This window comes from Tachysurus vachellii, chromosome 5 (genome assembly GCF_030014155.1).
Source record: "Tachysurus vachellii isolate PV-2020 chromosome 5, HZAU_Pvac_v1, whole genome shotgun sequence".
NCBI lineage: Eukaryota > Metazoa > Chordata > Actinopteri > Siluriformes > Bagridae > Tachysurus > Tachysurus vachellii.
This window is the reverse complement of record NC_083464.1, coordinates 7,544,079-7,557,500: the sequence shown is the minus strand read 5'-3', so window position 1 is coordinate 7,557,500 and position 13,422 is coordinate 7,544,079. Positions and strand designations below refer to the sequence as shown.

At 37.7% G+C, this 13,422-nt stretch overlaps 1 protein-coding gene across 2 annotated transcripts in view; it reads right to left on the bottom strand.

The window, feature by feature from the left end:
* The window catches only part of LOC132845556 (RNA-binding Raly-like protein), a 189,497-nt gene that overhangs the window by 77,981 nt on the left and 98,094 nt on the right, over window positions 1–13,422 (bottom strand). For both annotated transcript variants that reach the window (XM_060869609.1, XM_060869608.1), the window contains exon 2: window positions 11,610–11,883. In XM_060869609.1, the coding sequence (XP_060725592.1) occupies window positions 11,610–11,865 (256 nt within the window). In that variant the 5' untranslated portion in view covers window positions 11,866–11,883. The remainder of the gene's footprint in view (window positions 1–11,609; window positions 11,884–13,422) is intronic.

The window sequence follows — 13,422 nt, the reverse complement described above, 5'->3', positions numbered from 1 at the left end:
ACACACACACACACACACATACACATCCTCAGGGCTAAGGGGGAATGAGGCTCGGCAAAGCGTCAAGTGTCTATCAAACGTGGCATCTGCTGCACCATATTTCAAGCACCACATCCCTGATGCATTTAGAGCAGCTATGTGCATGTTTTATTAATTTGAAAGAATGATAATAACATCTTCACAAAGCAAACATGTTTATCATTCACAGTGGAGGAAGTGCATATTTTCCCAGGATATAAAAAGTATCAGAAATCCATGTAATTAGGGGGTACAGTGTGTCCCTGTCCTCTCCATATCACATCAGGGGACATGCAGATCTCGATGAAGCCACAGCCATCCGTGACCAGGAATCGGAGAGAGAATAATTGGCCGTGCTTTTCAGATAGCAGTGCTTTCTCCTTGACCTCAGCGACAATCATGCAACAGCAAGCTCATTTATACAGAATAAGGAAGTTAGGACTCGTCTCCATGTGCAGTCTTCGTATGACGGCACTTCTCAGAGATACAGAGGCTTCACACAAGGTAGCATGTGACCCTTTCAGACTGCTATATGACAGGAGACTTAACTAATAGGTGGGAAGCAAACCAACGTAGCAGACCGAATAAATACTATTCACCTCATGAAACTCAATTCATGGGTAAAAGGAAAGAAAGGAATTTGCATGCAGTGGTTTCACACCATGTTTATCTGAACTTTGTCCTTTCAATTCACCAATATTCAAAGATAATAAAAAAACAAGATACAATGTAGTCCGTCTGTATTTTCTAAAATATGCTCAATTTAATTCAATTCAATTTATTTGTATAGCACTTTTAACAATTCACATTGTCTCAAAGCAGCTTTACAGATGTATAGAAACAGAATAAAAATTTTACGAATAAACAAGTTTAAAGTTTAAAATTCAGTTATTATTTATCTTTAACATTTATCCCTAATGTGTAAGACGGAGGTCACGGTAGTAAGGAAAAACTCCCTGAGATGATATGAGGAAGAAACCTTGAGAGGAACCGGTCTGAAAAGGGAAACTCATCCTCATTGGTGTGACACTGGAAAGGAAATAATGTCAATGTAAATTATGTCCTTTTGTACAACAGTTTGTAGTTGAATAGAATTAAGCAACCAAGAGCCTGAGGAACTAAGGGGTCAGAGCAAAGTCCGAGTTCACCACAGACCCGACACTAATTCCTTCCTGCCGAAGTCTTCAAATGATCAATGATAAAATCCCGACCATAAAGCTGACTGACTGCAAAATAAAACTGCAAAATAAAAGCACTACTAATTGATAAGAATCGCTACCGGTGATCCCCCAGATTATTAATTGTACTAAACTCATAATTACTAATGTCTTTCTCCTTCCTCAATGTATTATTTTGTTTGATTAAATTCCTTTTATTGTATTTTAGTTTGATGCTTATGTGAAATCATGTATTTGAATTTTCTTAAATTTCCTTATTTTTATATATATCTTCTTTGTTGCAGGTGTGTATATGTGTGTATGATGCTCTGTTTTTGTTTTTAGAGTGACTTTTTAACATTTTGTCATGGGTCTGCAGGTAAAAAAATTGCCTTTTTGGCTAATTCTGGCACATTTACAGCCATTTACTGAGCATTGAGCATTGAGCATTTAATGAGCATTGCCCCGGTAATCAATTAAACTAAACTAAACTAAACTAAACTAAACTAAACTAAACTAAACTAAACTAAACTAAACTAATGTAAATGAAGCTGCTGGGAAAAGAATTACAGCTTTAAATTATTCTTTCAAGTTGAAAAAGAAAAGTATGAACTCATCTCTATGTCTATACGTGCACTTGCTTAAAGTATGACAAAAAAAGTACAAGGAATTTACAAAATTCACACAAATAACATTAATTGATGGCAAATTCATGACTGCACAAATTTCTGAGGTTAACAAACATCTTTATTCCTAAACTATCAAACCTTAAGTAACATGACAACAACTCCATACAAACATACAACTAGTATTAGCAGCTTATTCACGCTTGCGTTAAACCCATTTTATTTGCTGGGTGACTAAATGGTATCTGAATTATTATCAACATTCTCAGATTTGTTTTCTTAGCATTGTTTTGTCATGTAATACTTGTGACTGGAATATTTTCAGACATGACCTGTTTTCGCGAGTCTCTACCGATTTGTGAAAATACATCATCAAAGCACGTCTGTTTCACACGGATGAATTCCTTTCCGAACCATGGATCAGTTTGACAACTTCATTTTACCTGCTCTTGACACCCTTCTCCTGTATGTGAATTCCTTGCTAAATAATTCTCATTACTGTTTATTTAGTTGATATTCATTTCATTAGTGCTTCTTTGCTTTTGTTTTACACTGATTAACAGCTTGAGTAAAGCTGTTTGTTCAAATATTCTTTGTGTATATAGATCTAATTTAAATTTATTCAACATTACAGTCACTTGTGCTGTTAATTATTTCTTCACTCAAACTCTTCTAGAAGGTCTTCTATTCTGGAGACCAAAATTTTCAGTGAGCTCTTTATCCTGGACTTTATCCTGGTCACACTGGATCTTAAGCCTAGTCCAGGAACACTGGGCGAGAGGCAGGAATACACTTTAAATAGGATGTCAGTCTATTGTAGGGCATCAGTCACATACATTCACACACTCATTCACACCTAGAAGGATTTATTTAGCCAAACCGCCTACTGGTCTGTTTTTGGGGGTTGGGGATACATGCGCAGACATGCGAACTGATTGAATCTGGGATGCTTGAGGCAATGCTCCCCACATACCAGCATGCAGACAACATTTCATGCTGTTAAACAATGACTGGTCTTAAGAGTGTTTGCTTTCGCACATGGTGCAAATTGTATCGAAATTTCACTTAAACTGAACGGCACATTTTAAAAGGACTGGTTGTGGTTTTGGACCCAGATTTGAAAATAACTTCCATGTTTAAACAAAACAACCAAGCTCTATGTCAAATTAGACTTATGTCTGGAAAACAATAGTGTAAGATGCATGAGTATGAATATGTCTAATATCTATATACAAAAAAGAACCTTTCATTTGAAGACCTTTCATTGACATTATTATTATTATTATTATTATTATTATTATTATTATTATTATTATTATATCTAAATAATGCTATGTCTGTAAGAGATCTAGTCACTCTTACACACACCATAATGCTAATGAAATTCAGTGTAATTTAAGCAACTTTTCACTGGTTTCTTCCATCTTTTTCTTTTTTTTGACACAAAACACAAAAATGTGTCTCTCTTGTATCAGATGTGACTGTAGGAACTGACAAAGTTGTTTGGCTTTGATGGAAATAGATTCAGAGATAAATACTTCGTATGAGCAAACAAAAGAGTATATGGAGGGATAAATAAATAAAAAATAAATAAATTCCCTTTTACCTTATCACAGAGAAATGTCAGAATGTATTAATATGTACCATCGTGCACAGTTCACGGAGACGATTCCGGGTGACTCCAAAAGAAGAGCGCTGCACTTTATCATGCCGGTGCAGAGCCACTGGTGATGCTATCTGCATCGCCTGACTAGATTCCATTAAACACAGCTCTGCTCTGTACATACAGGGAAGTGGGCAGATCCATGAGCATGAGAGAGAGAGAGAGAGAGAGAGAGAGAGGGGCACAGGTACATGCCTGCAGTACTGAGAGCATCCAAATCCACAATATCATTGTTCTCACAGTAGCCTCCAGGCTCTAGACTCGTGTTGAGGGGAGATTAAGAGATGAGCCACAATCGTACATCGGTCTGTGTGTGCACTTACTTTCACGGCCCTGAGACCGAGACGTGCCGAGGGCCAGACAAACTTACAGCTACTGCAGCCTTGTCTGATTACAGGAAAATTTACCATCATACACTTCGCCTGCCGTCTGCCACTAGCTATCTGCCATCTGCCGCATATCTGTAAATAATAGTTCACTTAGTTCTGTGCTTGGATTGGACCTCAAGTACATACCTCGGGTCTGAAGTGACCTGTGACTTTATTTCCTCTATCCTCCTCCTATTTATTTTTTGTTATGACCTCTCTTCTGTAATTTTATATTATATTAAAAATGGATTTATACTGCACAAAAAAATGTACCAAATTAGCAATTTGATTATAATTAACAGCTGTTTGAGCATGTGAATTAAGTGATGGGCAAAATAAATATGTATGATATTCAATCTTTTATGTTGCCATGCATTTCTTTTAAATAGTCAATTAAATAGTTCAAAACAGAAGTCATTTAACAACAGCGGTTTATAGACACTCACTCACTCATTTTCTACCGCTTATCCGAACTACCTCGGGTCACGGGGAGCCTGTGCCTATCTCAGGCGTCATTGGGCATCAAGGCAGGATGCACCCTGGACGGAGTGCCAACCCATCACAGGGCACACACACACACTCATTCACTCACACACTACGGACAATTTTCCAGAGATGCCAATCAACCTACCATGCATGTCTTTGGACCGGGGGAGGAAACCCCCGAGGCACGGGGAGAACATGCAAACTCCACACACACAAGGCGGAGGCGGGAATCAAACCCCGACCCTGGAGGTGTGAGGCGAACGTGCTAACCTCTAAGCCACCGTGCCCCCCTGGATTATAGACAGATTGTTTATTTTAGCTTTGATTCACTATAACAATACCAGAGCATTACATATTTACATTCAGCAACTTGTCTCTTTAAACACCTAGTTGAATGTCTCCTTAAACACCTAGTTGAATGTCTCCTTAAACACCTAGTCGAATGTCTCTTTAAACACATAGTTGCCTGTCTCCTTAAACACCTAGTTGAATTTCTATTTAAACACATAGTTGCCTTTTCCCCTAAACACCTAGTTAAATGACTCTTAAAACACATAGTTGCCTGTCCCCTTAAACACACAGTTGCCTGTCTCTAGTTGCCTGTCTCTTTAAACACCTAGTGTAATGTCTCCTTAAATGTCTAGTTAAATCTCTAGTTGCCTGTCCCTAAACGTAACTAAACATAGTTACCTGACTCTTGAAAAACATAGTAACCTGACTCTTGATATCTCTTAAAACACCTAGTTTCCTGTCTCTATTAATCACATAGTTGCCTGTCCCCTTAAACACATAGTTGCCAGTCTCTTTAAACACATCGTTGCCTGTCCCCTTAAACACCTATTCGCCCGTCTTTTTAAACACATAGTTGCCTGTCCCCTTAAACACCTATTCGCCTGTCTTTTTAAACACATAGTTGCCTGTTCCCCTAAACACCTAGTTGCCTGTCTCTTTAAACACATAGTTGCCTGTTCCCCTAAACACCTAGTTGAATGTCTCTTTTAATCACATGATTGCCTGTCCCCTTATACACCTAGTTGCCTGTCTCTTTAACACATAGTTACCTGTGCCCTTAAACACCTATTTGATTGTCTCTTTAAACACCTAGTTGCTTGTCCCCTTAAACACATAGTTGCCTGTCTCTTTAAATACATAGTTTAATGTCTCCTTAAATGTCTAGTTGCCTGTCCCCTTAAACATAGTTGTCTGATTCTTTAAACATCTAGTTGTCTCTTAAAACACCTAGTATCCTGTCTCTTCAACACCTATTTGAATGTCTCTAAAAACACTTAGCTTATTAAACACCTGGTTGCCTGTCCCCTTAAATACCTAGTTGACTGTCTCTTTAAATGGTTTGGCAAGATTCGAGAAACTGATATAATGACATTTAGAAGCTTCTAATTGGGCAATTTTTAATTACCACCAGTCATAATTTGGAGTTAATGAGAGTGCAACTATGGTTGTATTTAAGGGCCCTTCTGTAGAGCCAGTGACATTTTTCCTATGACTACCATGAAAAAATATAAGCAGAGATTCCATTTCCATTTCCAATTTCCAAAGTGAAGGTACCACAAGAAATCTGCACAAAAATTCTAAAATCAAATCTAAAAATCAAGGGTTTACAAGGAAGGAAGGGATATTCAGGAAGGAAGCATTTGAACTCACAGTAACAAACAATATATTGTCTAAAAGATTTGACAGAATCTCAAAACAATAACAAAGTTGGTGGCAACAGGCACCAAAATGCTGAACTACACTTAAATAGCTAACTAGCTGTGAAATGTGAAACTAGCTTTTCCTTCTCTGGTGGACTAACTAATACTTTCCTTCATCACTTCTCAAAAAAAAAAGACATATTTTAGCTTTTTTATATTGAATGTTATTGCACAATAATTACTCATCATTGTCTCTTTATCAGTTGATGTATTTCGCTAATGTAATTGGATTTCTTTCATGCTGCCCTGGTGTTTCTGGTGCATTGTTACAGTATGTTCCTGGTGCACTGTGCTGTTTACAAAGTTGTTATTGCTTATTTCATAAGGGACAAAATGGCAGGAGTGTATTTAGTGCACTGGACCACGGTTTCTTCTTTTTGTCCATTATTTGCTTTTATCCTTCGATTAGAACTATTATTAAACTAGCATATACTGAAAACAAAAGCCACTTGTTTCACAGTGAGTGTGCTGTTCTGGTGAGAATTATTTATCATAAGTTGTGTGTAAATTCACAAACATATGAAATGTACTGAATCAAGGGCAAGATTGTGTACACTGTGGTTGTTTTGTGCTTCAGTTTAAAGCCCATCATAGTTTTGTGTGAGTAATGCTGAACATATTTTGTCAAATAATAAATATATAGACATATAGGCTATAGGCTGTCTCTCCAAGTTGTCTCTTAGGCTTCTTTTATTCCTGAAAATAGTTAGGAATGGAAAAGGAAGTGGTTGGTTATTATATTCATTTCTTGTGCAATATAAATATCTGTATACATGTACTTCTGTAATTTGTAATTTGTAGGACATCTGTGTTTAGCAGCAGGCGCCTGACCGAACACAAATGAAATTCACCTCATGAAACAGTCAATTCACCAAAAAGGAAAAGGGAATTTTCTTTCAGTAGTTCTTGTGAACTTTGTTCCATGAATTACAAATATCTAAAGTGTGAACTAGGGGGGCAAGGTGGCTTAGTGGTTAGCACGTTCACCTCACACCTCCAGGGTTGGGGGTTCGATTCCCACCTCCACCTTGTGTGTGTGGAGTTTGCATGTTCTCCCCGTGCCTCGGGGGTTGCCATGCATGGTAGGTTGATTGGCATCTCTGGGAAATTGTCCGTAGTGTGTGATTGCATGTGTGAATGAGAGTGTGTGTGTGTGCCCTGCGATGGGTTGGCACTCCGTCCAGGGTGTATCCTGCCTTGATGCCCGATGACGCCTGAGATAGGCACAGGCTCCCCGTGACCCGAGGTAGTTTGGATAAGCGGTAGAAGATAAATGAATGAATGAAAAACTCATGCTTTCAGAATGACAGGAACCAAAAAAATAAAACCCTGATTTTTCCTAAAATGAACTTGTTTCATGGTGAAATACTTTTTCCTTCATTACAAAGCACGATTTTTCTGAATAATATTTTTTATTTGCAAAATAGAAACACATCTTTTAAAATATTTTAAGCACTGTGCTATAAAAGTATATACTCCCCGTGACCCGAGGTAGTTCGGATAAGTGGTAGAAAATGAGTGAGGGTGAGTGAGTAAAGTGTGAACTAATAGAAAACAAGATGGCTATACAAAGTCTTTATTTATTTATTCATTCATTTATATATATATATATATATATATATACTTTTAGTACTTTTACAACGTCTAGGCTACACTTAGCTTGTCTTTCTTATTTATTCATTTATAAATATGAAAGACAAGCTAAGTGTAGCCTAGACGTTGTAAAAGTACTAATAAAAGATTAACTAGAGCTATGAATTCTTTTCTCAGCTGAAAGTCGAAACTCTTGGTTATGAAAGTATGAAACACAAATACATGGAAAAGTCTCAAGTGAATAAGAAGTCTACCGTGAATCACACACTAATTTTAGTCACTGATGGTACATTAGTGGCTCTTTCACCAAGGAACCAAGAAATGTCAGAAAACATTAGCCGGGGCTAACTAACAACATCTTTATTGCTAATCTCTTAAACGTTAGCGAACATGAAAATTGTGACAATACAAACTACTGCAGCTGAATACTAATAGATAGCTAAATATAAATTGTCCTCACAAGCATGTAGATTACAGTAATGTGTATTGGGTACATTTTGTTAAAATTTAGATGTGATTGGAATTTAAGATCTCCTTGAAACTGCCTGATTTTAAAAGGCTCACCTTTGATATTTCTTTTAAAATATAAGTAAAAGTCAAATGTATAAGGTGGCAGAAAAAAGAGAAACAAACTGTATTTTGTGACTTTAACCAAATCGGTCACACATAAGTAAGTAAGTAAGTAAGTAAGTAAGTAAAGTTTATTTATATAGCACATTTATCACAGCAGAGCTGACCAAAGTGCTGAACAAAGTGAAAAATTAAACATAAAATAAACAAAACAGATAATACAATAAAACAATAGAACACAGACAAAATCCGATTAAAATGCCTGGGAATAAAAACATGTTTTCAACTTCACTTTAAAAGTTGTACTGGAAGGTACAAGGCGAATGTCCAGTGGAAGTTGGTTCCAGAGACGGGGGGCCGCAATAGAAAAAGCCCTATCACCCTTCGTTTTTAAGAGTGAATGAAGGACAACCAAGAGAGCTCTATCAGAAGATCTTAGAGATCTGGTGGATGAAAAAGGAATAAGATGATCTGTGAGATAAGATGGGGCTTGACCATTAAGAGCTTTAAAAACAAACAACAAGATTTTAAATTGAATTCTAAAATAGACAGGAAGCCAATAAAGAGAGGCTAAAATTGGTGTAATGTGATCTGTTTTCTTTGCCCCGGTCAAAAGTCTCACAGCTGCATTGTGTACCATCTGTAAGCGTGCAATGGATGACTGAGGAAGACCCAAATATAATGAATTACAGTAGTCAAGGCGGGAGGTGATAAAAGCATGAATGACTTTCTCCAGGTCATTAAAAGTTAAAAAAGATTTCAGTCTCGAGATGATCCATAACTGATAAAAACTGTTCTTGACAACTGTATTAATCTGCTTAGTTAAGCAAAGTTCAGAGTCCAGAATGACACCAAGATTCCTAACCTGGGAGGAGACTGAGGGGAAATGCTTGCCAAGCTCGTTTATAAGACCACTTCTCAACTTACGGGGGGCCAAAGACGATTACTTCCGTTTTATTTTCATTTAGTCGAAGAAAGCTATTGGACAGCCATTTCTTGATGTCCCCAAGGCAGTCCAATAAGGGTTGAATGGTATGATTTCAACGGTATGACCAGCTTTCAATGGTATGTACAACTGGGTATCATCAGCATATAAATGAAATGAAACATTGTGTCTCCTAATAATGTCCCCCAAAGGTTGCATATATAAATTAAAAAGAAGTGGCCCTAAAATGGATCCTTGAGGCACTCCACAGGTAATAGGAGCAACAGATGAAGAAAACTTACCTAACTCAACAGAAAAAGACCTGTCTCTAAGATATGAGTTGAACCACTGCAAAGCAATACCTCCAAAACCAAACAGATTTTCTAACCGGCAGAGAAGAATATCATGATCAACTGTATCAAAAGCAGCTGTAAGATCAAGAAGCAGCAGAACTGAATTCTTACCACTATCCACTGCAAGCGAAATGTCATTGAGTACTTTAAGCAATGCAGACTCAGTGCTATGATGAGCAGAGAAACCAGATTGGAGAGGTTCTGTTAATTTAGCTGTATTCAAAAAAACCTGTGTCAATGTCTAATGCTTAACTAACTACTATGTTTACTTTAAAGGACATAATATCAGGGTTGATTTTAATAATCTCGTTATTTTGTTATAGTGATATCGTTAAGGCTTGTGCGTTTATTTGTGTTAGATACAAGTGCTGGAGTTCTGATGATCCAAGCTTCCAAAAACACTTTATTCACCACTGTAATACACATCCACAAATACCTAACACACAGTACATAGCCTAATCAAACAGTACCATAACGAATCAGCAGCCAAACCTTGATTTTCTGCTCATATATTTCTCTTTTCTCTACATCTCCTTATATTTACTAACTGACCATGTGCATCCTATTACATGGCAATGGCTGCTCTTAATGACTTTTTAAATTATTTATTATGTAGATTGCACTGCGAAAAGCAAATAGCCGGGTGACTTTTTAATAAAGCAGGTCAAGTGAATTACAGGACAGCAGATAAAGGCTAAACTAATCCCTCTTTTTTTTTTTTTTACCCACACGCAGACTGCTCTCAAGGTCACAGCTATATCTTTCTTCTATAAAAGATAGAGCAGCTAGAAGAAAATGCAGATATTCATCCAAACAGATATTCATTATATTCATTCAAACAGATATAACAGTCTGCCACTGACAGTCACGATGCTCAGAGTAAACATGTCTGTAAAGCAATTAGTAGTGACAGAATTCAGTTTATCGGGTAAGAATTTGTCAAGAAAAAATGTTGTTTTGTTGTTCTGTAGATACTATGTCAATATGGGTTACATTTATAAGTATATGCAGCCTTTAGTCCGTTTGAATTGAACTCTGATGGGTTTAGATGCGTGGCATGGTTTATAAGAACACAGCGATCACAGTTTGGTACAGTATGGACCAAAATAACTGGTCTGAGAGGGTCTGAATGAGCTGCTTCTGGTCCAGTTCCAATTGAACTCCACCATGGTTCAACTGCAGTGAGAAAGTCATTTGACACTAAATTGACCCAACTGTAGGAAAACATGGATTTAGGGTTTCTGTGACCTCTCTTTTGGGATGCAGGCAAATCAAAATGCAGAGCTAAAAAACTAACTAAATCACATTCATGTTTTACTTACAGTAAATGGAAACTAAAATTATGAGTGGGAAACTGAAGAAATGTTAGACCAATTATTATTACAATCATTTGGAATTATTCATGTGATGCTTTACATGCTGTGCCTAATATGCATTGAACGGACAAAAATTTGTTGCTTGCAGCATTTGTTGAAATCAAAGCTGCACACACACAGAAATTAAATGTCATTGCTTTCTCTATTGTAAGTGTGAATGCAGGATCAGTGATCAGTGATGCAGGATTCAGACTTTGCTTCTTTACTTATTTCTTTGCTTCTTTCTACTTGATTCTTTAATTCTCTCTTAAAGCTAGGTTTATGTTATCAAAGGTTGATCTGCATGCAACAGGTCAAGAGCATAAGGTCCAGAAATTCATGTTAAATAACTGCTGTGCAAAAAAAAAGAACTAATTCCTTTTCCATTCATTTCTATATCTTAGTTCTGACTATGCTGCAGATAGTGGTCATGTTGCACATACTGTATGGACATGAGGGACTCAGAGTCTAGTATAGCAAATTAGACCAGCAGTTCTCTCAAATGCACTTTTCAAATACAAGGCACTTTCCAAAGCTGCCCTCACAATATTCCCCCAAGATTCTTGCAATGACAGATAACTCCTCAACATCACTCCTCATTTTTTCAGGTCCTCATCAGGAAAAATGCACTGCTTTTTCTCCTTTTGTAGCAAACAACCCAAAAGTACTTTTCATGTCTAAGCAACACAATCATAATCAAACGTGGTCTGCATCAAAAACTAGCTGTAAGTTTTGAGGAATAAAGCAACTGGCTGAGTTTATACACATGACAGATACACTTACCCAGCGGTTGTCCTGCTATGATTCGGGCATTCTCCCCGGCGACGGCGGCCCGGGCGTTTCTCTCACTTATGTACTGGACGAAAGCGTAGCCCTTGTGGACGGAACAGCCCACGATCTTGCCGTACTTGGCAAAGATGACCTCAATGTCGGCCTTCTTGACGATGGCTGTGTTGAGGTTGCCGATAAAGACTCTGGAGTTGAGGGAACGTGGGTCATTCTTGTTGGTCACGTTGCTTGTTTGACTCTTACCAGTCATCCTTTTCTGCTGGCTCTCCTATAGTGTACCCACACAAACACACACGCAAAAACACACACATCGGCATGCAAGCTTAGAAATCACAGCGACTCCAACAATACGATTAATCTCAAAACATAGAAAATAACTATTTACTTCAATCAAGTTCATATTTTACACACCGACTTAGCTTTTGAGTTGTAACTGTGGAAGTAACGTGAGTGTTAAGTGTTAAACAAAACTAAGACTCTTGGACGTGTTTACACATCCATGTATTCTGTCTTGTTATAAACAAGCCTATTGGGCAATTAACTACCCTGATCTTCAGTACCCAGAAAGGCAGATATGAAGAAAGCCAGTATTACATGTCTAATGTGGCCTGTAGGTTTGGACAACAAAGCACAATATTTAAAAGAAAATATTAACGACCTATAAATGAATAAATGAACTGAATGAGAGAATGCATGAATGAATGAATGAATAAATAAATGAATGAATGAATGCTCCTGCAACTGCTTCTACAATTTTATAATATCACTACTGTGGTTACTGAAGAGTGATGACTGCACACTTAATAATTTTGTCAGATACTCAGATAAACCAATAATTCTGTCTAAACCTCATTAATAGCTTGTCAGTAACGACTAAGTGCAGCTTATTAGTTGCTTGGTTAACAAAGGCATTTCCCAGTAGTCTCAGTCTTTATGCCCAGTCTCAACACCCATTTCTATGCAATCCCAGTCCCCAGAACTCATTTACAAAATAAATAATGTACATGATTATATGACACTCTCTCTCACTCACTCATTTTCTAACGCTTATCCGAACTACCTCAGGTCACGGAGAGCCTGTGCCTATCTCAGGCGTCATCGGGCATCAAGGCAGGATACACCCTGGACGGAGTGCCAACCCATCGCAGGGCACACACACACACCCTCATTCACTCATGCAATCACACACTATGGACAATTTTCCAGAGATGCCAATCAACCTACCATGCATGTCTTTGGACCGGGGGAGGAAACCGGAGTACCCGGAGGAAACCCCCGAGGCACGGGGAGAACATGCAAACTCCACACACACAAGGCGGTGGCGGGAATCGAACCCCCAACCCTGGAGGTGTGAGGCGAACGTGCTAACCACTAAGCCACCGTGCCCCCCGATTATATGACACTGATTATCCCAATTTGAGTTTAGTTTTACACTCAGTAGCAGGGAGAGATTTTGTATAATTTTAGGTCTGACTGTCATAGTTACTGCCGAAGTAGGACTATACATTGAAATATGTGTTTACTGTATCTGGTAATTATGATTATGATGACTGTGGAATGCAGACTATTAATATTAATAATGATGTTATATTTTAGTACCAACAGGGTGTCTGGTAAAAGCTGCTAACTAGGTTAACTAAGTCTGTTAACAAAACTAATTAAGCAGTCTAACTAATCAAGTGAGTGTAGTGAGTAACTGAGCTAGCTGCAAGGTAGCAAACTAATTTAGGTAATTTGGGTAATGAAGCAAAACAAACTATTGAAGTAACTGGTGCTTATCTACTAAACCTCAATTATTATGCTAGTG